The 25,228-nt window shown below is 48.2% G+C and overlaps 1 protein-coding gene across 1 annotated transcript; it reads right to left on the bottom strand.

The window, feature by feature from the left end:
• Positions 1 to 18,172: 18,172 nt before the first annotated feature.
• On the bottom strand, positions 18,173 to 19,099 carry LOC311199727 (olfactory receptor 14A16-like; the record flags this gene model as incomplete). Its single annotated transcript, XM_084273862.1, has 1 exon — positions 18,173 to 19,099. One exon carries the CDS (start codon positions 19,097 to 19,099, stop codon positions 18,173 to 18,175), a length of 927 nt encoding a protein of 308 aa, XP_084129988.1.
• Positions 19,100 to 25,228: the final 6,129 nt, after the last annotated feature.

Here is a 25,228-nt window from a genome sequence, read left to right as displayed (position 1 = left end):
TAGCTGCCTTTGACTCCAGTTCATACTGCAGTTCCAGCATGTCCGGTACAGCAGCACTGATACCTGGAGTGACTTCGTTTAGGCCACGATAATCTACTGTCAGCCTCCACTCTCCATCAGACTTCCGCACTGGCCATATGGGACTGTTAAAGGGTCAGGGGTTTGGCTGATCACTCCTTGACTCTCCAGTTGACGAATCAGCTTATGGATGGGGATCAGGGAATCCCGGTTAGTACGGTATTGTCTTCTGTGCACTGTCGTCGTAGCAATTGGCACTTGCTGTTCTTCAACAACCCCACAACAGAAGGATCCTCCGAGAGTCCAGGCAAGGCACGCAATTGTTCAATTTCTTCTGTCTCCAAAGCAGCTATTCCAAAAGCCCACCAGTACCCTTTTGGGTCTTTAAAATACCCTCTACGGAGATAATCTATACCTAAAATGCACGGAGCTTCTGGGCCAGTCACAATTGGGTGTTTCTCCCAGTCCTTCCCAGTTAAGCTCACTTCAGTCTCTAACACAGTCAATTGTTGGGATCCCCCTGTCACTCCAGAAATGCTGACAGGTTCTGTCCCAACATGATTCGATGGCATTATCGTACACTGGGCACCAGTATCCACCAGAGCCTTGTACTCTTGTGGGTCTGACGTGCCAGACCATCGGATCCACACAGTCCAATAAACAGGGTTATCCCTCTCCTCCACCTGGCTGGAGGCAGGGCCCCTCTATTGTCGCTGATTGCGTTGGCTGTTCACTGGTGCAGCGTTCTTCCTGGCAGAATCACGTTGTGCGATTCTTTTGCCTCACAGCTCATTTACTCATGCTGGAAGGGCTGAGGTGGGCTGCATACCCCACTTCATCATGTCCTCACCATGGTCACGCAGGTAAAACCACAGCGTCTCTCGCAGTGTGTACCTACTGTATCCTCCCTTCTGGGATGATGGACGCTTTCTCCCAGTAGCTGCAACATCACTCCCATATGGTTTTGGACTTGGACACATTTTTGTCAAGTCGTTTGACCAGTTTCTCTACCGCTGCAATCACAGAGAGGGAAACATTGTCCTGATATCTCCGGAGTTGGCAGGACACCTCAGATACGGTATATGCATCACTCCAGTCCATTGTTGCCAATGAATTGGTGTGCCCTGCTGGTGCACTTCGTACAACCTTACGCCACATATCTGGAGTGCATAGGACGTCATCAGGATCAGAGGGAAGCTGTGGGTTGTCCAGATCATAATAAATTACCCCCCGTACAGCTAATTCTCTCAGGTGCTGGATAACTGCCTAAATGTTGTTACACTTGGGTGATTGACATGCAATATATTCTTTTATGGGATACCTTTCCCTCACACCTGACAGTAGTCGCCTCCAGAGGCTGAGGATTTCAGGCTTTTCCCCAGTTGCCTTATCAATGCCTCCTTCTCTAGCTAGGGATCCCAACTGCTTGGCCTCCCTGCCATCTAATTCCAGACTACTGGCCCCGTGATCCCAGCATCGGAGCAACCAAGTGATGATGTGCTCACCTGGGTGGCGGCTGAAATCTTTTCAAATCTCACGCAGCTCACTCAGAGACAGGGATCATGTGACAACAACCTCATCCTGAGATGGTTGAGATGGCCCTGCCTTATCCCGGGATGGTTGAGATGGTCCCACGTTGGGCGCCAAAAAGACTGTTGTGGTTTCACCCTGGCTGAGGGCCAAGATCCACGCAGCTGCCTGCTCCTTAAAGGAAAAGAGCAGGGAAAGGGAAGGTGGTGGGGGGGGAAGAGGTAAGGGAAGGGAAAAGGAAGGGGCAAATAACCCCAAAACCAAGAAATTAAGAGGCCCGTGGGTTGGGATAAGGACAGTTTACTAAGATAACAGAAAGATACAATATAACAATGCTAACAGGACTGTAGAGCAAAAATATATGAAGCTGTTGATACACAATACAGTTTCTCACCAAATCACACAACTCAGTCCGTGCCACCCAGAGTTTTCCCAGAACCCGACCGTCCCCCAAGAACTGCGCGTCCCGGAGCCGCCCCAGGCCTTCCTCCCATCAGCCACCCGATATCCTGGGCAGGACGTAATTGGCATGGAATACTCTCGTTGGTCAGTTGGGTCACCTGTCCTGGCTTCGCCCCTCCTTTCTCATGAAGAGCTGAGAAAGTCCTTGACTGTCTGACAGCAATTAACAACATCAGGGTGTTATCAGCACTACTCCCATTTTAACTCTCAAACACAGCATTCCATCCACTGCTACAAATGAAATTAACTCCATCCTGACCAAAACCAGGACAGGCCAGTTTTATGGGGCTCAACAAAGCCGAGTGCCAGGTCCTGCACTTTGGTCACAATAACCCCAGGCAACACTACAGGCCTGGGGCAGAGTGGTTGGAGAGCTCCCTGGAGGAGACGGTCAGTTTGCTCAGGTAACAAGTAATAGGATGAGAGGAAATGGTTTTAAATTGCACCAGGGGAGATTTAGGTTAGATATGAGGAAATATTTCCCCACTGAAAGAATAGTCAAATATTGGAAAAGGCTTCCCAGGAAGGTGGTGTAGTCGCCATCGCTAGAGGTATTTAAAACGTGTAGATGTTCTGCTTGAGGACATGGTCAATAGGTGGACTAGGCCTTGATGATCTTAAATGTCTCTTCCAATCTAAGTGATTCCATGCCAGAATCGACATTGCAAATGCTTTCTCCTTGAGTCCTTTTGCAGCAGAGGACAGGCCACAGTTTGCTGTCACTTGGAAGGGAATTCAGTACACTTGGAATCAACTGCCCCTGGGATGGAAACACAGCCCCACCATCTGTCAAGGACTGATCCAGCAATGTCTCCTCCAACCAACAAAAAGGAGACACAAGCTTTCCTAGGCACTGTGGGTGTCCTGGTTCTGGTCAGCTCAGAGCTCACCTCCCCAAGCAGCCAGCACAGGTGAGCTGAGATCACAGAATCACAGAATCACAGAATCTTAGGGGTTGGAAGGGACCTCAAGAGATCATCGGGTCCAACCCCCCTGCCAAAGCAGGCTCCCTATCTCATATTACACAGATAGGCATCCAGACGAGACTTGAATATCTCCAGAGAAGGAGACTCAACCACCTCCCTGGGCAGCCTATTCCACTGCTCCGTCACCCTCACTGTGAAAATGTTCTTCTGCATGTTGGTGCGGAACTTCCTATGCTCCAGCTTACAGCCATTGCCCCTAGTCCTGTCCCCACAGACCACTGAAAAGGGGCTGGCCAAATTCCCCTGTGTCCCAAGTCTAAGATATTTATAAACACTAATTAGGTCTCCCCTAAGCCTTCTTTTCTCCAGGCTGAACAGACCCAGCTCACTCAGCCTTTCCTCATATGGGAGATGTTCCAGGCCCCTAATCATCTTCGTGGCCCTTCTCTGGACTCTCTCCAGGAGATCCCTGTCTTTTTTATACCATGGAGCCCAGAACTGGACACAGTACTCCAGGTGGGGCCTGACCAACGCAGAGTAGAGGGGGAGGATCACTTCCTTCGACCTGCTGGACATACTCTTCCTGATGCATCCCAGGATCCCATTGGCTCTCTTCGCCACCAGTGCGCACTGCTGGCTCATAGCCAACCTGTCATCAACCAGGACCCCCAGGTCCTTCTCCACAGAGCTCCTTTCCAGCAGGTCATCCCCCAGCCTGTACTGATACAGTCGGTTGTTCCTCCCCAGGTGCAAGACTTTACACTTGCTCTTGTTGAACCTCATCTGGTTTCTCCCAGCCCAGCTCTCCAGCCTGTCAAGGTCTCGCTGGATGGCAGCGCAGTGTTCCTGCGTGTCAGCCAATCCTCCCAGCTTTGTATCATCAGCGTACTTGCTGAGGGTGGATGCTATACCCTCATCAAGATCGTCAATGAGATAACCCCGGGTTGTTTTCCACACCACGTGACATCACTTCCCCATAAAAGGTGCTGGTTGGGGGAGGGGGGGGGGCACTTCTAGGTTCCTCCAGGGCACTCTGAGTGGGGACAGGGCATCTGGTTGGTTCTTAGCTCATATAGCACTCTGTTATCATTGGTTTGGTAGGGTACTCTGTGATACCACCTGGTGTGACTGTGTTTGCCAAGGGCGGTTATTGTTCCTCTTTCATAGTGCTTTTATCAGTTAACTATCGTAGAATCACAGAACATTAGGAGTTGGAAGGGGATCTTGAAAGACCAACTTTTCCAATGCCCCTAGACTAAATCCATATCCCAGCCCAAAGAGGCTCTGTCTGTTTCTCCTCCAGGAGTGAGCGAGCAGCATGTGGTGCTCAGCCATTGTTTGGGGCTGAACCACCACAGTTTCCAAGCCACAGCAGCGAGTTTCTCTAGGAGAAGGTGGTGGAAAACTCTGTCCAAGGCCTTGCTAAAGTCGAGGTAGACAACATCCAGAGCCCTTCCCTTGTCCAAGAAGCAGGTCACCCTGTCATAGAGGGATATCCAGTTGGTCAAATAGGACCTGTCCTTATGAACCCAAGCTGACTGGGCCTGATCACTTGGGGGTTCTTCATGAACTGGATAATGCTGCTCAGGATGATCTGCTCCGCCAGCTTCTCTTGCACGGAAGTCAAAGTATCAGCCCTGTAATTTCCCTGATCATCCTTCTGTCCCTTCTTATATAGGGGGTTACATTGACTGATCCAGTCAGCTAGGACTGATGCAAAGTGGCTTGGTGAACCCCTCCACCAGCTCTTTCAGCACCCTTGGGTGTATCCCATTCAACCCCACAGATCTGTGCACATCTCCTGCAGCAGGACCATCTCCTTCTGGACTGAGGTGGGCTCATTCTGCTCCATGTCCCTGTCTCCTAGCTCAGGGAATTGGATTCTCTCTGTACAACTGCTCCTCTGACAGAGGCAAAGAATTCATTAAGCACCTCAGCATTGTCCTCATTTTCCTATGTTATGTTTCCTCCTGAATCTGATTGGGAATGTACGGTCTCCCTGGTCTTTCTTTCTTCACTATGGAGATGACCTACAATGAGGAGAAATGTTGTCCTAAGGAACTGGGGTGGGGGAGGCTTGGTGTCTCCTAACACACCCCTAGTAAGTCTAGATACTCTCATCCTGTTGTACTTTCCATCATCATTACACACCCCATGTTGTTCTGCCCCAGGAAGAACCAGAGCAATACCTGAGGGACAGGACCTGTCTTCCCTGGAGCTGGGGGTCAGGGCTTGGCCTTTCTGCTTTATCAAACCAACCCAGGGCTTGCTCAGCCTTTCAGCTGCTTGTACATTGCCTTTGCCTACCAGCCAACATGGCCTCCAATTGCCTGTGCTAACTAGTCCCTGGGGAGGCTCAGCCAGCAATGGCTCTCAGTGGGACTCATTAATACTTCAGGGTACTTTGGCTTCTGCTTTTGACATGGAGTTTATTGTGCAATTTCCTCTCAGTACCTGAGCTTCAAGGACTCATCTCCAAATGCACCCCAGGGCTCATTAAAAGTAAAAAACAAGCTCTAACGAGCTGTGTCTCTTCATGTAATTATCTTCAAGTCTTCAAGAGATGTACAGATCATTGAAGCTGTTTCAAAGGGAGCTCATAGCAAAATTGATTTCTTTTTAAGGGTGTAGGTTATTATTTTCACTGTAGAGGAGAGGTGACAACCTCTGACTGAGATTGATCCAGGGTGTCTCCTAAGGATGTCTGGACTGCTCTGAAAAAGGGTCAGTTGAGACAGTGGGGACAACCTTGCTGCACATCTCCACAAGCCCACCATGACTCTCACCAGCCAACTGGGACTTGCATCCCTTGTCCTTACATCAGGTCTCTCTGCTGCACTCTGCAGTGGGGCATTACAGCCCCTCTGTACCAGCTCCCCTGCTTTCCTTAGAGAACTGGCTGCACACAGGCAGCACAGAGGGAGTTATTTTTCCACCAACAGAAGAAACCTGACAAGATTCACCATTAAATTAAACACTCCTCACTCTATGCCAAGTGCAATCTGCCACCAGTGAGGTTCATCTTCCACAAAGCTTAACCCTGTGAGAGATGTTCTACTGAGGAAGGAGACTGTGAAATCACGACACCTCAAAAGTTGGCTAAAGACAAAATGAGTCTGACAACGGCCAGAAAGGCAAGGGTTTAACCTCATGGCCTCCAGTTGTCTGCTCTAAGGAGCCCATGGGGAGGCTTTGTCAGGAATGGCTCCCAATGGAGCCTGTTAATGCTTCAAGGTACTTTGGGCATTACTCCTGACTTGGACTTCTTGAGAGGTTTCTTCATTCTCCATTTGGTATCTTGAGGTTTCTGGACTCAGAAGAAAAGACACCATGGGGCTCATTAATCATACAGAAAGCCCTTACAAACATGTCTCTTAAACTCACTTTAATTAAAAAAATAAGACTTGTATGACTAATTGGAGAGGTTTTATTTGAGTGATTAAAATTTCAAAGGAGTTTTGCAATGGAGGATTTTTTCAAAGGAAAAAATGTTTCTGTCATATCTCAGATCATGGAAGAAAGTTCATCAGCATGCTGCAATGGGTGCTGGTCCAGAGGTCTCCTAAGGAGATCTGGACAGGCAGGAAAGACAGTCTCTTCATATCCAAGTCTGTCTGGAGAACCTTGCTCTTCCCCAAGCCCAGCAGTTCCCTCCCTGGCCTCCTGGGACTCCCAACACTTTTCCTGGCATCATCTGTGCTCACAGGCACAGACAGATTTCTCTGACAACAAACAGCAGTTAAACATGACACAATGTAATACCCATGACATCTCTCTCCTCAGCTGCCTGCTACGGCCAAGCAGCGTGTGAAGGGGGTCAGCTTCCAGAGGAGAGTCTCCCCCAGAAAAAATTTAATCATATACACAGAAATGTCACTTATCAACACACTGACCTTCTGATAGAACAGTTCATTAGAGTTCTGAATGATGGGATGTCTTCCAACTCTCAGAGTCTCAAAGCAGAAACTGGAGAGCCGAGTGGCATCTGAATCACCAAAGAGCAAGCGGAGGTGGAAACCTGTGAAGAGCTTATGACCTGCAAGTCTCCTGAAAAGATTTCCTAAGTCACAGCCATATCAACAGGAGTAGTGGAAACACCTGTATGATGAGGGAGATGAAAGAGACAGACTGACTGTAATGCAGGTACAGGGGAACGTCAATACCTCTTCTGCTGCCATGTGTACACTTCCTGGCTGTCGGTAGATAGGGCTTTGCGGTCGGAAGATGTCACGCTGTATGGAAAGGTAAGACCCCTCCCCTCCACAGGTAACCAATAGCAAGTAGCAGGTAAGGTGAGAGGATGGGGGTGGCATCACAGCCCTGGGGTATAAAGCCCCGTGCCTCTGGCTAATAAACGCCATTTGCCGTCCACCACATTGGTGTCTGTGAGCTGATGGACCGTGCTGCCAGAGTGTGGCGCCGTTGCCGTTCCTGAAATAGGTTGCCGGGCCTAAACAAAAGGCAACAAGTGGTGCCGGAACCCGGGAGACTCGCTTGTGTCAGGTGAACGGCGGCCGGAGCGGCAGGACCTGCCCGGGGGAGGGGACGCCCTCGGACCCGCAAGGAGGATGGAAGCCCTTGTGAAGGTCGTATTGGGATTGCGTACGCAGTGGGGTATTGAGTGTCAGGCTGAAGATTTTACTCTCGTCGTTGCGAGACTTTTAGAAATCGGGGTCATTGACCAGCCGGTTGATATTCTCCATCCTAAGGTGTGGGGGAAGTGTACTAATGCTTTGGCTGAGGAAACTATGTCCTCAGGTAGTGGGAAAAATCTGAAATCGTGGGGGAGGGTCGTACAGGTCCTCCGGAAGGCTATACGAGCAGGACACTGGGAGGGCGGCTACACAAACTTTGCAGCCCCCAGACAGTGATAAGCCTGCTGAGCCCAAAGTTTGAAAGGGCGATAAGCCTCCTCCATCCACGAACCCCGATCCGCTTACGGAGGGGCAGGAGCGAGCAAAATCGCTTACGGAGGGGCAGGACCAAGGAAAAACTCTTACGGAGGGGCAGGAGCAAGCAAAATCTCTCTGGGGTGGGCTAGCCGATGAGGTTAGGGCTGCCGCTAAAAGATCAGAATCTCAGGAAAAATGGCCGCCACCACGTGCTCTCCAAGATGGCGCCAGCGGAGAAGAAGGGCGGGACAAAAATACTTTTGGCGCGAAAAGGGAGGAAATTCCAGAGCTGGCGAGCTCATGTGAAAGGGAAGGGGAGGAGAAGGGCGGTAGAAATAGAGAAGGAAGGGACAAGAGCGTGAGTGATAGGTGGAGAGCCAATCAGAACCCGCAGAGGAGGAGGGGCGAGTCGAGGGGGCAAGAAGAAAGACCCACCCACAAAGCTGGTGGGCAGGGTCAGAGCCTGACAAAAAGAAGGGGAAAACCGGAAGTGGCCGGTCAGTCGAGTTCTGGCTCCGAGTCGGATACTAGTCAGGGCGAGCGGCTCATAAACGATTCCAGCTCAGAAGGGGAGCAGGAAATCAGAATCGGCAAAATCAAAAGCACAAATATTCCCATCCAAATTAAAAAAGAATCATTAGGGGAAAACATGCCTCTTACGGATTGGAAAAAGATACAAATTGCGTGTGCCGACTGGGCACCATCTGCCGCGTTAGCGTTCCCAGTCCGTGTGATGCCCGGGAGACAGAGGGCTCACTCGCCAATAAACCCAAAGGATATACAAGCGATCGTTACAGCAATTGTGGATAAGGGATTAATTCGGCCATGGTCTCCACCCTCATAGATGGGGTTTTTGGAGGAGACGACCTACTTCCCTTTGATATCAAACAAACTTGTAGACTGATTTTTGACGGAGCAGGAATGATCATTTTCAAACAAGAATGGGAGGAGAACTGTACGAGGCTACTGGCCCAAGCAGTTGGGGACGATCATGTTCTGTGTGGCTCTAGCCTGCAGCAGCTAATGGGTACAGATCCAGCAATGCTTACCCCTCAGGCACAAGCACAGGGCCTACGGCCCCCTGAGGTTACGGCAACTACTCGTGCAGCCAGAGAAGCTATTCGCGCAGTCTCTAGAGCCATCTCTAGGCCATCACCATGGGCCACAATAAAGCAGAGCGAAAGCGAAAGCTTCACACAATTTGTGGATCGCCTCCAAGCAGCAGTAGACTCGTCAGCGCTGCCTCCAGAAGCAAAAGGCCCAGTCGTAGCAGAATGCTTACGTCAGCAGTGTAATTCAGCAACCAAAGAAATTCTCCGATCACTACCAGCAGGGTCAGATATTGCAGACATGATTAAGCATGTTGTGAGGGAAGAACATTTAGTGCCAATCCAGGCAGCTGTTCACGCCCTGGTAGCCAATGCAGTGGTGTGTTTTAAATGCGGTCAGGCAGGCCACATCGGGAGAAATTGCCCTCAGTCTGGAAATCCACCAATAGCGCTCCCCCCGCACCAAACTCTGCCCAGGGGACCGTGTTGGTCTTGCGGGAGGAGGGGACATTTTGCCAAGGATTGCAGGGGCAACAATCAGGGAAACTTCAAAGGGAGGGGACTTTCGGGTCGCTCCTAGTTCTCTCCCGAGTGCGATACGAGGCGGTTCAATTACATCAGCCACAAATGGGGCAAGGCGATTCTGAACTTGTTTCCCCCTCAAGAAGTGACCAATTATATAGTCCAACCAACACTGCAAGCAAACCTGCCTCCACCTCAAGGACATCAAGGACCACCCTCCGGGGACGGGACCCCAGGGTGGCCCTGGCTGTAAAATGTGATGACACGCTGGTGGTGTGGGGAGTCTTCTCCCTTTACAATACTTTAGATGACACTACCATCAGTGTTCCCTTTTTAATTGATACCAGAGCAGACGTCACAGTCATCCCCGAAACGCACTGGCCCCCACACTGGAAAATGCCCCCATGGTGGGAGGAGTTGGGGGATTAACTCAAGCCAGAAAGAGTGCTCAATTAATAGCAATCACACTCCATACTGAAAAGGGACCAGAAAAACCCATCACCCTTTTTCCATATGTCATGTCAGGAGTCCCACCCTTGTTGGGAAGGGACGCTTTAGCCCTATTGAAAGCCAGGGTACTCAGAAATGGGGCACTACCTTAACGTGCAGCATCCTGTATAATAGCACAGGGCAAACCATAGTCGAGAGAGCGAACCAAACAGTAAAATCTAAATTAGAAGTGTTAGCAAAGGCAGAGGATTTCACCAATGCCATTCCTACAGGAGACCAACCACGCCTGTTAGCAACTGCTCTGTTAGCACTGAATCAGTTCCCCAGAGGAGAGGAGGTATACAGTCCTACCCAAAAACATTGGGCCACTCGGGCACTTGAAGAAGGACGACTGGTTGTAGTCAGGAATGAGCTGGGAGAACGGGAACAGGGATGGAGGTTGGTCCTAACCGGACGAGGGTATGCTGCTGTTAAAAAAGACAGCAGAATTAAATGGTGTTAACTGTGAGTTTTTATCCACAGGATCAGATCATCGTGTGCCCCTGTGACCGATACATCCAGGTGGCCGAGGAGGACGACAAGTCAGCAAGCATCCTGTCTGCATCCGAGACTCCCAAACCAGCAGAATCCAAACAAGGGCAAAACAGCACCCGTGGCAAAGGGCAACGATGTCTCTGTGTGATTTTACTTTTAGGGTTTGTTGTGCTATCTAGGGGTTTCTACGAATATCGACCGGGGGAATGGGTGTTAGGGAGATGGCAGGATCAGAAAATACTCCAAAGAATCGTCATAAATATTTTGGTTAAATGCCACTTTCTGATTACTAGATCAATCCAACCAAAATCTTACTCGCACAGTAAGTAGTTTTATTAGGCATAGGGAGTGGGGAAATGTCGGTATAGAGGGCTTTGCGGTCGGCAGATGTCAAGCTGTACGGAAAGTTGGACCCCTCCCCTCCCCAGGTAACCAATAGCAAGTAGCCGGTAAGGTGAGAGGATGGGGGTGGCATCACAGTCCTGGGGTATAAAGCCCCGTGCCTCTCGCTAATAAATGCCATTTGCCGTCCACCACATTGGTGTCTGTGAGCTGATGGACCGTGCTGCCAGAGTGTGGCGCCATTGCCGTTCCTGAACCAGGTCGCCACATCTTGTGAAAGGAAACAAAGGTAAAGGGATTGTGAGGTAAGGGGATTTTGAGGTAAGGGGATTGTGAGGTAAGGGGACTATGAGGTATGATGATTGTGAGTTAAGGGGAATATGAAGTCACAGAATTGATTGATATGGATTGTGAGGTAAAGGGGATTGATTGAGGTAGATTGTGTGGTAAGGAGAGTGACTAATATGTTGTGAGGTAAAGGGATTGACAGGTAAGGGGATTGTGAGGCAAGGGGATTAGGGTTTTAAAGGGATTGTGAGGAAAAGGGATTGTGAGTTAAAGTGATTGTGAGTTTAGGGGATTGTGAGGTAAGGGGATTGTGAGGTAAAGAGATTGTGAGGTAAGGGGACTGTAAGTGATGATGATTGTGAGTTAAAGGGATTATGAAGTCACTAAATTGACTGACGGATTGTGATGTAAGGGGATTGACTGAGGTAGATTGTGTGGTAAGGAGAGTAACAAATATATTGTGAGGTAAGGGTATTATGAGTTAAAGGGATTGTGAGGTAAGTGGATTGTGAGGTAAAGGGATTTAGAGGTAAAAAGATTGTGAGGTAAAGGGATTGTGAGTTAAAGGGATTGTGAAGTAAAGGGATTTTGATGTAAAGGGATTGTGAGTTAAGGGGATTGTGGGGTAAAGGGATTGTGAAGTAAAGGTATTGCGAGGTAAAGGGGATTATGGGGTAAAGGTATTGTGATGTAAAGGGATTGTGAGGTAAGTGGATTGTTATGTAAGGGGATTTTGAGGTAATGGCATTGTGAGGTAAAGGGCATTATGAGGTACGTGGATTTTGATGTAATGGGATTGTGAAGTAATGGGATTGTGAGGTAAAGGGATTGTGAGGTAAGTTGATTTTCAGTTAAAGGGATTGTGATGTGAGGGGATTGTGAGGTAAGGGGATTGTGAGGTAAAGAGGATTGTGATGCAAGCGGATTTTGAAGTAAGGGGATTTTGAGGTATAATGATTTTGAGTTAAGGGGCTTATGATGTCACAGAATTGATTGACCGATAAAATGTGAGGTAAAGGGATTTTGAGGCAAGGAGATTGTGAGGTTAGTGGATTGTGAGGTAAAGGGAGTGTTAGGCAAGGGGATTGTGAGGTATGATGAGTGTGAGTTAAAGGGATTGTGAGGTACGATGATTGTGAGTTCAGTGCATTATGATGTCACAGAATTGATTGACAGATAGAATGTGAGGTAAGGGTATTGTGAGGTAAGGGTGTAATAAGTAGACTAACTAGGAATTGTTCTCAAACCTTCTATGACTGTAAATGGGTAACTAGGGCAAAGGGGAACCATGGTTTCATCACTAAATTATTTGCCAAAAACAGTATGCTATTTCATTGGAAGGCTGTAAAAGTCTCCAACCATTTATAGAGAGTTTAATTAAGGATAAACTTCTGAAACCATGTATGTCTCCTTTTAATACCCCAATCTTATCAGTAAAAAAAAACAAAACAAAAACAAAACCAACCAACCAAACAAAAAACCCGATGGGTCATATCGTTTGGTACAGGATTTAAGAAAGTTAAACCAGATAGTTCAAGTGCGTCACCCAGTAGTTCCTAAACCTTACACTCTATTGAGTAAAATACCAGATGACCACAGATGGTTTAGTGTGATTGATTTAAAGGATGCTTTCTGGACCTGTCCACTGGACCCTGATAGTAGAGACATGTTTGCTTTTGAATGGGAAGATCCTTTCACAGGACAAAAGCAACAATTTATTTAGATGGACGGTTTTACCTCAGGGATTCACTGAATCACCAAATTTATTTGGACAAGCATTGGAACAAGTATTAGAAAAGTTTAAAGTCCCAACTGAAGTCACCCTTCTACAATGTGTAGATGATCTTTTAATCTCAGGGAAAAATAAGAGAATCGTAAAGGAAACAACAAATGCTTTGCTAAGTTTCCTAGGGAAACAGGGACTAAAAATATCAAAAAAACAAACTGCAGTACATGGAAAATAAAGTTAAATATTTAGGACATCTAATCAGTGAAGGGAGACAGAAAATAAACCCCGAGAAGATAAGAGGAGTAGTTGAGTTACTTCTCCCGAAAAACTAAGAAAGAGCTGTGAAAATTTTTGGGATTGAGAGACTATTGTCGCCTATGGATTGAATCATATGTACTAAAAACAAAGGGATTATATTTTAAATTGTTAGAAGAACCTAATGACTTGGTATGGAGTAATGAAGAAAAAGAATTAATACAAGGATTAAAACAAAACTTGATCACTACTCCTGTGTTGGCACTGCCCTCCCTCAACAAACCATTCCACTTGTTTGCTACCATAGATAAGGAAACAGCCCAGGGGAGGGGAGTTACTCAAAAGTGGGGAGGCAAACGACAGCTAATTGCCTATTTATCTAAACTGCTGGACCCAATATCCCGAGGGTGACCTGAATGTGTACAGGCAATAGCAGCCACAGCCCTCTTGGTGGTAGAAAGCAGAAAGCTAACTTTTGGAAGAGCTCTTATAGTAAGCACTCCACATCAAGTAAGGACAATTCTGACTCAAAAGACAGGAAGAGGTCTCACTGATTCTAGGACTTTGAAGTATGAGACAATTTTAATGGAAAAAGATGATTTAGGTATAACTGCTGAGTCATGCCTCAATCCTGCCACCTTTTTATCAAAAGGGGAGACTAATAACCAAGAACTTGAGCATAACTGCTTAGACATAATAGAATATCATACTAAAGTGTGACCTGACTTGAGGGACATACCCTTGCCAACAGGTCTCCGTTTATTTACCCACTGGGTAGTACAGGCACTAGTGGACCACTTTGGAACCAAGTATATGTGTATTGGAATTTATAAAATCACCAAAAGGATGGTGGGAAAGTGCCTGACATGCCAGAAGGTCAATAAACAACAACTCAGAAAAAAAGATACCGGGGGGGGAGGGACCCTTTCTTGTGTTGCTTACCACAGATACTGAGGTTTGAACAGCCGAAAGAAGTTGGACGCACACGAGCAGAATAAAGACTGGTTTGAGAATCTCGGTGGGAAACTACAAACAATCCAGACAACTTAAATGACACCTTTCGAAGAACCAGCGAGTAAAACTGTCTATGAATGACAATTTATTTTGTTCAAATGTTGGATGTATATGTTCTACTTTCTTATGTTTTGAGTGTCGAGAGTGTAAAGACAATTTGGTGGGTACATTATAGAGAAGGAGAATATACCCCAGACATTTGTGAAAAATGTTATTGGGAAAAAAAAAAACCCACCAAAAAAAACCACAGGAACTGGAATTAATGGATTCTTTGAATACCAGCTATTGTATATACATAGATGCTGCCAAGTACCCATGTAACGAAGGTAATCACGTTAATGTTTCTTGAATGATGACCCAAAACCGATTTAGAAAAAGAAGAGGCATCGATGCTATTATCTCAAAAAGCTGTTAGTCGGTTTGAGGAACAAATTGATCAAAACTGAAAGGGGGGATTGTAATAAGTAGACTAACTAGGAATTGTTCTCAAACCTTCTATGACTGTAAATAAGTAACTAGGGCAAAGGAGAACCATTGTTTCATCACTAGCAACAACCTGAAAGAACTTCAGACCTTGCTGAGTTGGTGCCTGTGGCAGACTATGGCTCTGAATAGGTAACCAAGGCAAAGGGGAACCATTGTTTTATCATTAGCAACATCCTGATAGGATTAAATGAGTTAACCAAACATGACACTGAACACAACGTAGAGGAGCACTACGAGGGACCAGGACGACCCCCACTACCAGCTTACACGGCCACAGAAAAACACCAGGATATGCCACGTGTACCCGGAACTATGGGACTATAAAAAGGGGACTCCAGAGGGGTGAGGCGCGTGCCGTTTGCAGGAGCAAGGGTCTCCTCCGGAAGGCCAGCGCTGTTTTGCCTGCTCGCATCTTGCTTAAATAAATGATGTTTGGAAATTTACAAATTTGTCACTGCTGTTTATAACACCTACCAGGGAGGTTTTCAGGCTCACAAGATATTTCATCTCTCAAACCTTTTGTTTGGAAGTTATTGCTGGACATTTAGCACTTCTTGAATGTGGACACTGGTAGAGCCAGAACATGGTATCTGGTGTTATAGGACCATTCCCTATGCTAGGAATGCCCTTCCCCCCAAGGTTACCAGGGCTGCTTGTGGGCTACCTAGGGAGGTTTCAGCCTAGGAACATTGTTCAGCCTTCATAGATTTACTTGGGAGCTATTGCTGTATGTTTAGAAATATCAAAGGGGGAACCTAGTAGAACCCAAAAATGATGTGAGGCACTCTTAGAACCATTCTCTTGACTAGGAACGCCCTGACCCCCAAGATTACTGGGCTGCAAGTGGGCTACATGGGGGGATTTCAGTTCAGGATGCTTTTACAGCCCTTGTAACTTTTGTTTGTGACCTATAATAAAGGTGGGAGATTCTCTCTGTCCCTCCTTTTGTTATTGTACTTAAAGAATTAAAAAATAGAATCTATTAAAAACCGATAAAGTATTAACAATAGAATCTCCCACACTTATTGAATCTCAGGGGAACCACTGTGATGGAGGATAAAAAAAAAGAGCTGATGTACCTAATGCCTTTTTTGTTTCAATCAATAGCAGCATGATCCGTTGTCTCTTGATACCCAGACCCCTGAGAGGAAAGATGGGGATGGGAGGTAGATGGAAGCCCCCATAATCCCAGGGGAATTGGTTACTGACCTGCCCAGCCACTTATATCTGCAGAAGTTGATGGGCTTGGATGGGATACACCCAAAAGCACTGAGGGAGATGGTGGATTTTCTCACGAAGCCACTTTGCCTTATTTACCAGCAGTCTTGGCTGACTGGGGTGATTCCACCTGACTGGAAGCTGGCACATGTGGCACCCATCTACAGGAAGGGACAGAGGAGGACCTGGGGAACTACGGGCCTGTCAGCCTGACCTCAGTGCTGGGGAAGGGTATGGAACTAATCATCTTGAGTACCATCATGCAGCACATGCAGGACACTCTGGCCATCAGGCCCTGTCAGCATGGGTTTAGGAAAGTCAGACTGTGCTTGACCAAACTTATCTCCTTCTATGACAAGGTGACCTGCTGCTTATTGGATGAGGGGAAAGCTCTGAATGTGTTCTACCTGGACTTCAGTGAAGCCTTCATCACTCTCTTGCACAGGATCCTGCTGGAGAAACTCACTGCTCATGGGTTAGATGGGTACACTCTTTGCTGGATTACAAACTGGCTGGACACTCGGGCCCAAACAGTTGTGGTTAAATCCAGCTAGTGGCAGGTCACAAGTGCTGCTTCCCATGGCTCTGTGCTGGGTCCCATCCTCTTTAACATTTTTATTAATGATCTGGACGAGGGGATTGAGTGCACCCTCAGTAAATTTGCATGGGACACCAAATTGTGTGGGAGTGTTGATCTGCTGGAATACAGGAAAGCTCTGCAGAGTGACCTGGACAAGCTGGAGTGATGGGCAGAAGCCAACTCTATGGGGTTCAACAAGGCCAAGAGCCAGGTCTTACACGTTGGTCACAATAACCCCAGGCAATGTTACAGGCCTAGGGCAGAGTGGCCGGAGAGCTTCCTGGAAGTATAGGATCTGGGTGTGTCAGTCGTCAGCCAGCTGAACAGGAGCCAGCACTGTTCCCAGGTGGACAAGAAGGCCAATGGCATCCTGGCCAGGGTCAGGAAGAGAGTGACTGGCAGAAGTTAGGGAAGTGACAGTTCTGTTGTACTCAGCTCTGGTGAAGCCCACCTCAAGTACCGTGTCCAGTTATGGGCCCCTCACTACAAGAAGGATGTCGAGATGCTGGAGCGAGTCCAGAGAAGAGCAACAAACCTGGAGAAGTGTCGGGGAAGACAGCAGGCCTGCTAGCGGCCTAGCGTTCTTCTCCCAAGACAGCAGGCCTGCTAGCGGCCTAGAGTTCTTCTCCCAAGACTTAGGCTCTGATAAAATCCTCCTGTTCCCATCAGACAGGAGAAGTTGCTCATGCTGAGAGGAACTTAATAATCACAGTCTCAACACACAGCAGCCTTGATGACAGGGGTACAGGCTGCCCTAAACCAAGAGGTTGTTATGAGAAGAACTTGGGAGTAACGGAACATGTTCAGAACCAGCCATAACAAGATGGTCAAAACAGCCGCTGTGCGGATGTTTTTAGGCACCAAAGGTGAACTAATGATATTTAGCTGTAAGGTATGTTTATCAGAACTCATTATAATTACTAACCAATCAGTAGGGGGTAACCAGGGTATGTAACCAACCAGCAGTTTTTTAGCTTGCCACGTTTGCAGCAACAAAAGTCTCTAATCTGTGTGATTTCACCCAATAAACGGCTTCACCTAAAATTCATCTCGAATTGCGTGTTGCTCACTGCCGGTCTCCACAGAGAAGAGTTTGGAGCACAAGTCCTTTCAGGATCAGCTGAGGGAACTGGGGCTTTTTAGTCTTAAGAAAGGGAGGTTGAGTGGAGACCTTAGTGCTCTCTACAACTACCTGCAAGGAGGGTGTATGGTGGTGGGGGTTGGTGTTTTCTCTCAGGTATCAAGTGATGAGAGGAAATCTTTCCAAACTGAACCAGGGGAGATTTATTTTTGATATCAGGAAGAACTTCTTTACTGTAAAGGTAGTGAAGCGTTGGAACAGGCTGCCCAGGGAAGTGGTGGACTCACAATCCCTGGAGGTATTGAAATGTGTGTAGATATTGTGCTTGAGGACATGGTCTAGAAGTGGACTAGGCAGGGTTAGGCTGTGGTTGGACTCAATGACTCTAAAGGCCTTTTCCAACCCAAGTGATTGGATGATTCTGCGATACAGAGGACACAGGAAATTCCTGCTCTGCCATGGTGGGAAAGAATTGCCATTTCCGACAATTAGTGGAGTGAGTCCGCTGATGACAATGTGCTTGTAAATTTTTATAAATGCCAGGAGAAACATAAGTAAAGAAAAAAATGTGCACTTTTCAAGTTAAACATAATGCAAAGGAAGCACAGCCTGTCATTACACAGTGTCTGGGTCACAAGAGACGCCTAGATACTGGATTAGGAATGGGATGAACGTGCACCATGTTACTACAGTTTAAACAACATAGAAGGAAAAGAACCCTACTAAATACAGACTGAACCTAACGTCAGTTACATGGCCAGTGATATGCAGAAGAAACTGAGAAGTTCTTTGCTGCTTAGATACATCCAGTGCTCAGTTTCAACACAGAATCCTTGAGCTCCTGGTTCCTCATGCTGTAGATGAGGGGGTTCATTGCTGGTGGAACCACCGAGTAAAGAAATGACACTACCAGGTCCAGAAATAGGGAGGAGATGGAGGGGGGCTTCAGGTAGGCAAACACAGCAGTGCTCAGAAACAGGGAGACCACAGCCAGGTGAGGGAGGCAGGTGGAAAAGGCTTTGTGCCGTCCCTGCTGTGAGGGGATCCTCAGCACAGCCCTGAAGATCTGCACATAGGACGCCACAATGAACACAAAACACCCAAAAGCTAAACAGGCACTGACCACAATGACTCCAGTTTCCCTGAGGTAGGCATCTGAGCAGGAGAGCTTGAGGATCTGGGGGATTTCACAGAAGAACTGGTCAACATTATTGCCATGGCAGAGGGGCAAAGAAAATGTATTGGCTGTGTGCAGCACAGCATTGAGAAACCCAGTGGCCCAGGCAGCTGTTGCCATGTGGACACAAGCTCTGCTGCCCAGGAGGGTCCCGTAGTGCAGGGGGTGGCAGATGGCAACGTAGCGGTCATAGGCCATGACAGTGAGCAGACAGTACTCTGTGATGATCAAAAATAAAAAGAAAAAGAGTTGAGCCAGACATCCTGTGTAGGAAATGGCCCTGGTGTCCCACAAGGAATTGGCCATGGCTTTGGGAACTATTGTAGAGATGCAGCCAATGTCAGTAACAGAGAGGTTGAGGAGGAAGAAGTACATGGGGGTGTGGAGGTGGTGGTCACAGGCTATGGTGATGATGATGAGGCCATTGCCCAGGAGAGCAGCCAGGTAGATGCCCAGGAAGAGGCAGAAGTGCAGGAGCTGCAGCTCCCGTGTGTCTGCAAAGGCCAGGAGGAGGAACTGGCTGATGGAGCTGCTGCTGTTGAACATCTGCTGCTGTCAAGTGTGGAGACCTGTCAAAGGATAAAAAGGTTGTGAGAAGTTAGGGAACGATTCTTTGAGGGAAACAGTTTCCAATTCACATTAACTCCCTGTATTCTGGAAGCCTTTTGTCAGGTCCCTTTTGGGAGCTCTGCTTTGTGCTGGCTTGAGCGTGCCACTGCTGGGAGGAGGGTTGGCTGTGGGCTCTGGAGAACTCAGTCCTGCCTGGCAGCAGTCAGTAAATAGAAGGATGGCCTGATCTCAGATTAAATCCCCTGTGGACAGCAATGAGCTTTTCAGCACTGTCACTCCAATTTCACCCGAGGGCAGAGCAGAACTTTGGAGCTGTGATTTTCTCCTGACTGAGAGCTGAGGAATCCAGTCTCGCAGGGCAGGGCTCCAAAGCCCTCCTGCGGTCTCATCCCACCCAAGGAGGATCTCAGCTCCCCGCTCCCAGCCAGGGACACACAGGGCTCAGTGCAGCTGCCCACACACAGGTGATGAGTGGCATTGCCACGGCCTCTGTGCAGAGATGTCTCCTGCATGGGGCTCTTCTCTGGGGCTCAAGAGTCCCTGGGAGAGCGGTGCCATTGTGGGAGGCAGCCTGCAGCCCAGCAAGACCTGCCAGGAAAACCTCAGTCCTACAGATGGGGGTCCTAAAGTGAGGGTAACTCAGTGCCAGCCCCACCAATGGACATGCTGAAAGCCCCAGGAAATGGTGGGAGAAAGGCAATAAAAACAGGAGGGGAAACAGCGAGAAACATTCCACAGAAGGCTAGAAGGACAGGCACTCAGAGGTTTCTTCTCTCTGGGACAAGGACCCTGCACCATATTTCCTTGCGTCACACTTTACATCCACCGCTTCTTTCCACAGTGCAAATGCAGCCATGCCCAGGAGAAGACAGCTGTCCTGCCCTGTCCCTCTGATGGGGCACAAGGGCATCCCTTCCAGGCAGCACCTTCTGGTCCTAGAGAGAACCTGTCCTCCTGACACACCTCACACACTGTCCCATGTCCCAGCTTTAGGAGATCCCTCCAGGAACAGAACCAGCATTGCCCTGCACCCACAGACATACCAGGGAAAGGCTGTGGAGAATTCTCCTCCAGTGAGCTCTCAGCATCCGTCAGCTCTCTCAGCCTCACAGGTCTCCCCTCGGTGCCTACAGGCAGTGTCCCCAGCCCTGTGTGCTTGGCAGAGGAGCTGCTCCTGGGCAGAGCTGTCTCTCTGCAGTGCTGCCAGGTTGCCATGAGCTCCCCCCATCCCAGGAGCCTGGCCAAGCTCAGCAGGAGAAGACCAGTTCTTGTAGGCTCCCTCCTGGTCTCAGACCTCATGGGGATCGTTCTATGATCTCATCTCTGAGAATCTCAGGGTGTCCCTGCCCAGGGGCTGGGGTCAGCGCTTGGCATTTCTGCTTCATCAGACCAAGCCAGGGTCTCCTCAGCATCAGAGCTGCCTGTGCTTTGCCTGTGTTTGTCCTCATGGCCTCCAGTTGTCTGCTCTAAGGAGCCCCTGGGGAGGCTTTGTCAGTAATGGCTCCCAGTGGGGCCTGTTAATACTTCAAGGTACTTTGGGCATTACTCCTGACTTGAACTTCTTGAGAGGTTTCTTCACCTTTCTTTCTCTTGGTATCTGAGGTCTGGGGATTCAGAAGAAAAGACACCATGGGGCTCATTAACATCCTGAAAGCCCTTACGAGGGTTTCTCTTCAAGCCTATTTCATTAAAAAACTCAAAACCTCTACAACTAATTGGATTTCAGTTAGGTCTTTAGAGATGAAGATTTCAAAGGAATTTCCCATGGAGGACCTTTTCTCACTCACACATATTTTCTTTCATGGCTCAGTTGATAGAAGAAGTGACAGAAGCATTCTGTGATGGATATGGGTCTGCTAAGGAGATCTGGACAGGCAGGAAAAGCAGTCTCTTGAGATCCAACCCTGTCTAGAGAACCTTGCTCTTCCTCAAGCCCAGCAGTTCCCTCACTGGCCTCCTGAGACTCTCAACACTTTTCCCGGCATCATCTGTGCTCACAGGACCAGACAGATTTCTCTGACAACAAACAGCAGTTAAACATGATCCAGTTTAATACACATGAAATCTCTCTCCCAGAACAGTTTTATTCAGATACATAGAAAGGTCAGTTATTGTTGCGGTCTGGCGTAGCTGGGTGCTGGGAGAGGATGGGGGCTTCAGAGATGGCTCCTGCAAGAAGCAGCTAGAAGTTCTCTGCAGGTCCTGCAGAGCAAACATTGGTTGATTCAAGGGCAGAGTCATTGCTGACCAAGGCCAAGCCCATCAGTGGTGGTCACAGAGCCTCTGGGAATCACATTGAGGAAAACATAAACGCAAGCAGCTGCCTTTTTCCACCAGAGAAGGGAGTGAGAAGATGGAACGAGCTGTGCAGACACCAAGGCCGGGAAGAGGCGGGAGGATGCACCCAATGTGCCAGAGTGAAAGATGCCCCTGCAGCCTGGGGAGAAACCCATGGTGCAGCAGGTGACCCACTGCAGCCCATGGAAAAAACCCAGACCCCACCTGCAGCCTGTGGGGAGGCCCCATGCTGGATGGAGCAGGAGGAGACAGACAGTAGATGCTGTGACCCACGTTGGAGTCAGCCCCTGCCAGCACTGGCAGCCCGTGGGGAGAGACAGAGACACAGAGATGAGCAAGGGAGAGATTTGTGCCAGAGCAGTTTTGCTGGGGGGGAGGCTGGTGACCCTGTGGAAGACTGGGACTGAGAGACACCAGGGAGCAAAATCCTGACTAAACTGAAGTCTGCAAGAAGGGAGGGGTGGGGGGAAGATGCTTTAAGACCTGGTCCCATTGTTTTAAGATCTGGTCACGCTTCTTGTATCCAACTCTGGTGTCACTGGGTGTGCAGTGCAGTGTAAGAAACTAGAGAGTTTTCTGTCCTTCACTCTGTTGAATCTGTTATGCCCATGTCGTTCATTAAAGGATGTCCCTGTCCTTATCTTGACTCCTAAGCCTCTTGATATCTACTTTCTCCCCTGTCCAAATAAAAAGGGGAGGGATAGACCGACTTTGGTCTATCTTTCGGTGTCTGGCCTCCAGCCAGGCCTAAACCACCAGTCCTGGTTTTGGTCAGGATGGAGTTAATTTCATTTGTAACAGCAGATGAATGCTGTGTTTGAGAGTAAAATGGGAGTAGTGCTGATAACACCCTGATGTTTCTAGTTGCTGTCAGACAGTCAAGGACTTTCTCAGCTCTTCATGAGAAAGGAGGGGCGAAGCCAGGACAGGTGACCCAACTGACCAAAGAGAGTATTCCACGCCAGTTACGTCCTGCCCAAGATATCGGGCGGCTGATGGGAGGAAGGCATGGGGCGGCTCCGGGACGCGCGGTTCTTGGGGGACGGTCGGGTTCTGGGACGGCTCTGGGTGGCACGGCCTGAGTTGTGTGATTTGGTGAGAAACTGTATTGTGTATCAACAGCTTCATATATTTTTGCTCTACAGTCCTGTTAGCATTGTTATATTGTATATTTCTGTTATCTTAGTAAACTATCCTTATCCCAACCCACGGGCCTCTTAATTTCTTGATTTTGGGGTTATTTGCCCCTTCCTCTTCTTTTTCCCTTCCCTCACTTCTCACACACACCCCCCCCCCCCCTCCTCCATTTTTCCTGCTCTTTTCCTTTAAGGAGCAGGCAGCTGCGTGGATCTCGGCCCTCAGCCCGGGTGAAACCACAACACCACCACACCCACACAAGCCACATGCCTTCTCACAGCATCAAAGCTAATCCAGCCCCAATGAAACCACAACGTCATGCACAGGTAAAGTGCACACTCCTGGCCTGTCCACTACTCAGGCAAAGGTGATCTCACAGCATCTACCACTGACATGTCCCCATTCCTGGTTTGTCAGGTATTTTGGCACCACTGACATCACAAGGACATTCACAAGATATCTGTCAGTTCCTGGCCAATCATACATCCAGCTACCAGTAGCCTCAGAAGGACCTATACTGTCCATAAGCCTGGTCCTAGACTCAGGCTAGAGATATTTCTTCAGAACCCACACAGCCTTTTGGTCTTTTCCCAGCCTATCAACTATTCAGGAAGTAATGATACTCTCTGCACAAGGTTTGGGCTTTGTCTGACCTATCAGCTACTTGGGAAACACTGACATCACAACAGAGACCATCTGCCTTCTCTTGTCCTGTGACCTGTTCCGGAATCAGTGACCTCACAGCAACCTCCACTGTCCACAGCCTGCTCCAGATCTGTCAGTATGACCTCACAAGCACGTATTCCCCTATTGGCCAAGGACACATTGTTGAAATATTCAGTTCCAAGTGACCTCACAAGCATCTACCAAATCCATGAGGTTGCTCTCCACATGCTTGAAGTACTCCATCCTCAGACCTCTCAGGGCTCGTTCTGCAGCCTGTTTAAGTGGGGGACCCGGATGGCTTTGTGTTTCTTTTCACCTTTAAACATTTATTCTTCATTAAATTAAACCTTATTAAAGCAGGTTTGATCCATTGCATACCTAAGTGTCCTGGTTTCAGCTAGGATGGAGTTAATTTCTTTTCTTATAGTGGATGGAATGCTGTGTTTAGGAATTAGGATGAGAGCAGTGCTGAGAGCACCCTGATGTTTCCAGTTGTTGCCAAGCAGTCAAGGACTTTTCAGTTATTCATATTTCCCTACTAATGAGAAAGGAGGGGACGCAGCCAGGACAGGTGACCCGAACTGGCCAAAGGGGGTATTCCATACCCATTCTGTCATGCTCAGCATAAAAGCAGGGGCTGGTCGGAGGAGGCAGCTCCAGGACGTGCAGTTTTAGGGACGGTCCAGTTTTTGGGACGGCTCTGGGCTGCACAGTGTGAGTTGTGGGTTTGGTGAGAAACTGCATTGTGTGTCACCAGTTTCATAGATTTTGCTACAAAGTCCTGTTACTATTGTTACATCTCTCTTTCTGCTATTCCAGTAAACTATCCTTACCCCAACCCGTGGGGTTTTGTTTCCTTGGTTTTGGGTTTTTTTTCCCTTTCCCTTCCCCCTCCCTCCCCCCCAACACCCCCTCCCCCACACTCCCTTTTAAAGAACAAGCGACTGTGAGGTGCTGGGCTCTCAGCTGGGGCAAAGCAACATCTACTGAAATCCAAAACAAATCTGCCGCGACGGAGAGAGACGGGACACAGCTTGATGCAGCAAGAGTCGATTCATTGCAAAGAACCATTCCTTCTTATATGCTCTGCAGACGGCTGCTTTCTTTCAAACACACTCTGTTCCTGGGCTACATCTGATTGGTCAACATTTTGCTGTCACAGCAGCATCTCTATCTTACCATGCTAATAGAACTTCTAAAACCTCGTCAGACAGCAGATACACCTTAACAATAGAGGACGCTTTCTCCTGGAGCCTGTCCCAGCAGGGGGCCGGCAACGATGCTGCCACCTTGTTTAGTTTCCCCATGGTTCATGGCCTAAAGGCTCCATCCCATTATCTGTCAAGCTGGCAGTGCTTGAGGCTTTGTTTCTCAAGCTGCATGCCACACCTCACAATCCTCTTACCTCACAATCCCCTTACCTCACAATCCCCTTACCTCACAATCCCCTTACCTCACAACCCTCTTACCTCACAACCCCCTTATCTCACAAACCTCTTACCTCACAATCCCTTTACCTCACAATCCCTTTATTTCATAATCCCCTTACCTCACAATCCCCTTACCTCACACTCCCCTTACCTCACACTCCCCTTACCTCACAATCCCCTTACCTCACAACCCTCTTACCTCACAACCCCCTTATCTCACAAACCTCTTACCTCACAATCCCTTTACCTCACAATCCCTTTATTTCATAATCCCCTTACCTCACAATCCCCTTACCTCACACTCCCCTTACCTCACAATCTCCTTACCTCACAATCCCCTTATGTCACAATCTCTCTAGCAATCTCCTTACCTCACAATCTATATATCAATCAATCCCCTTACCTCTTAATCTACCAGTCAATCTCATACCTCACATCTATCTATCAGTCCATGTTCTTCCTTCACAATCTATAGATCTGTCTATTGTCTTACCTCACGATCTATTTATCAGCCAACTTCTTTACCTCACATCTATCTATCAGTTAATCCCCTGAGCTCATCCTTCGATGTATC

Source organism: Gallinula chloropus (assembly GCF_964237585.1).
Source record: "Gallinula chloropus genome assembly, chromosome: 21".
Lineage (NCBI taxonomy): Eukaryota > Metazoa > Chordata > Aves > Gruiformes > Rallidae > Gallinula > Gallinula chloropus.
Note: the sequence above shows the minus strand (reverse complement) of the source record. Positions and strands in the feature narration are given on the sequence as shown.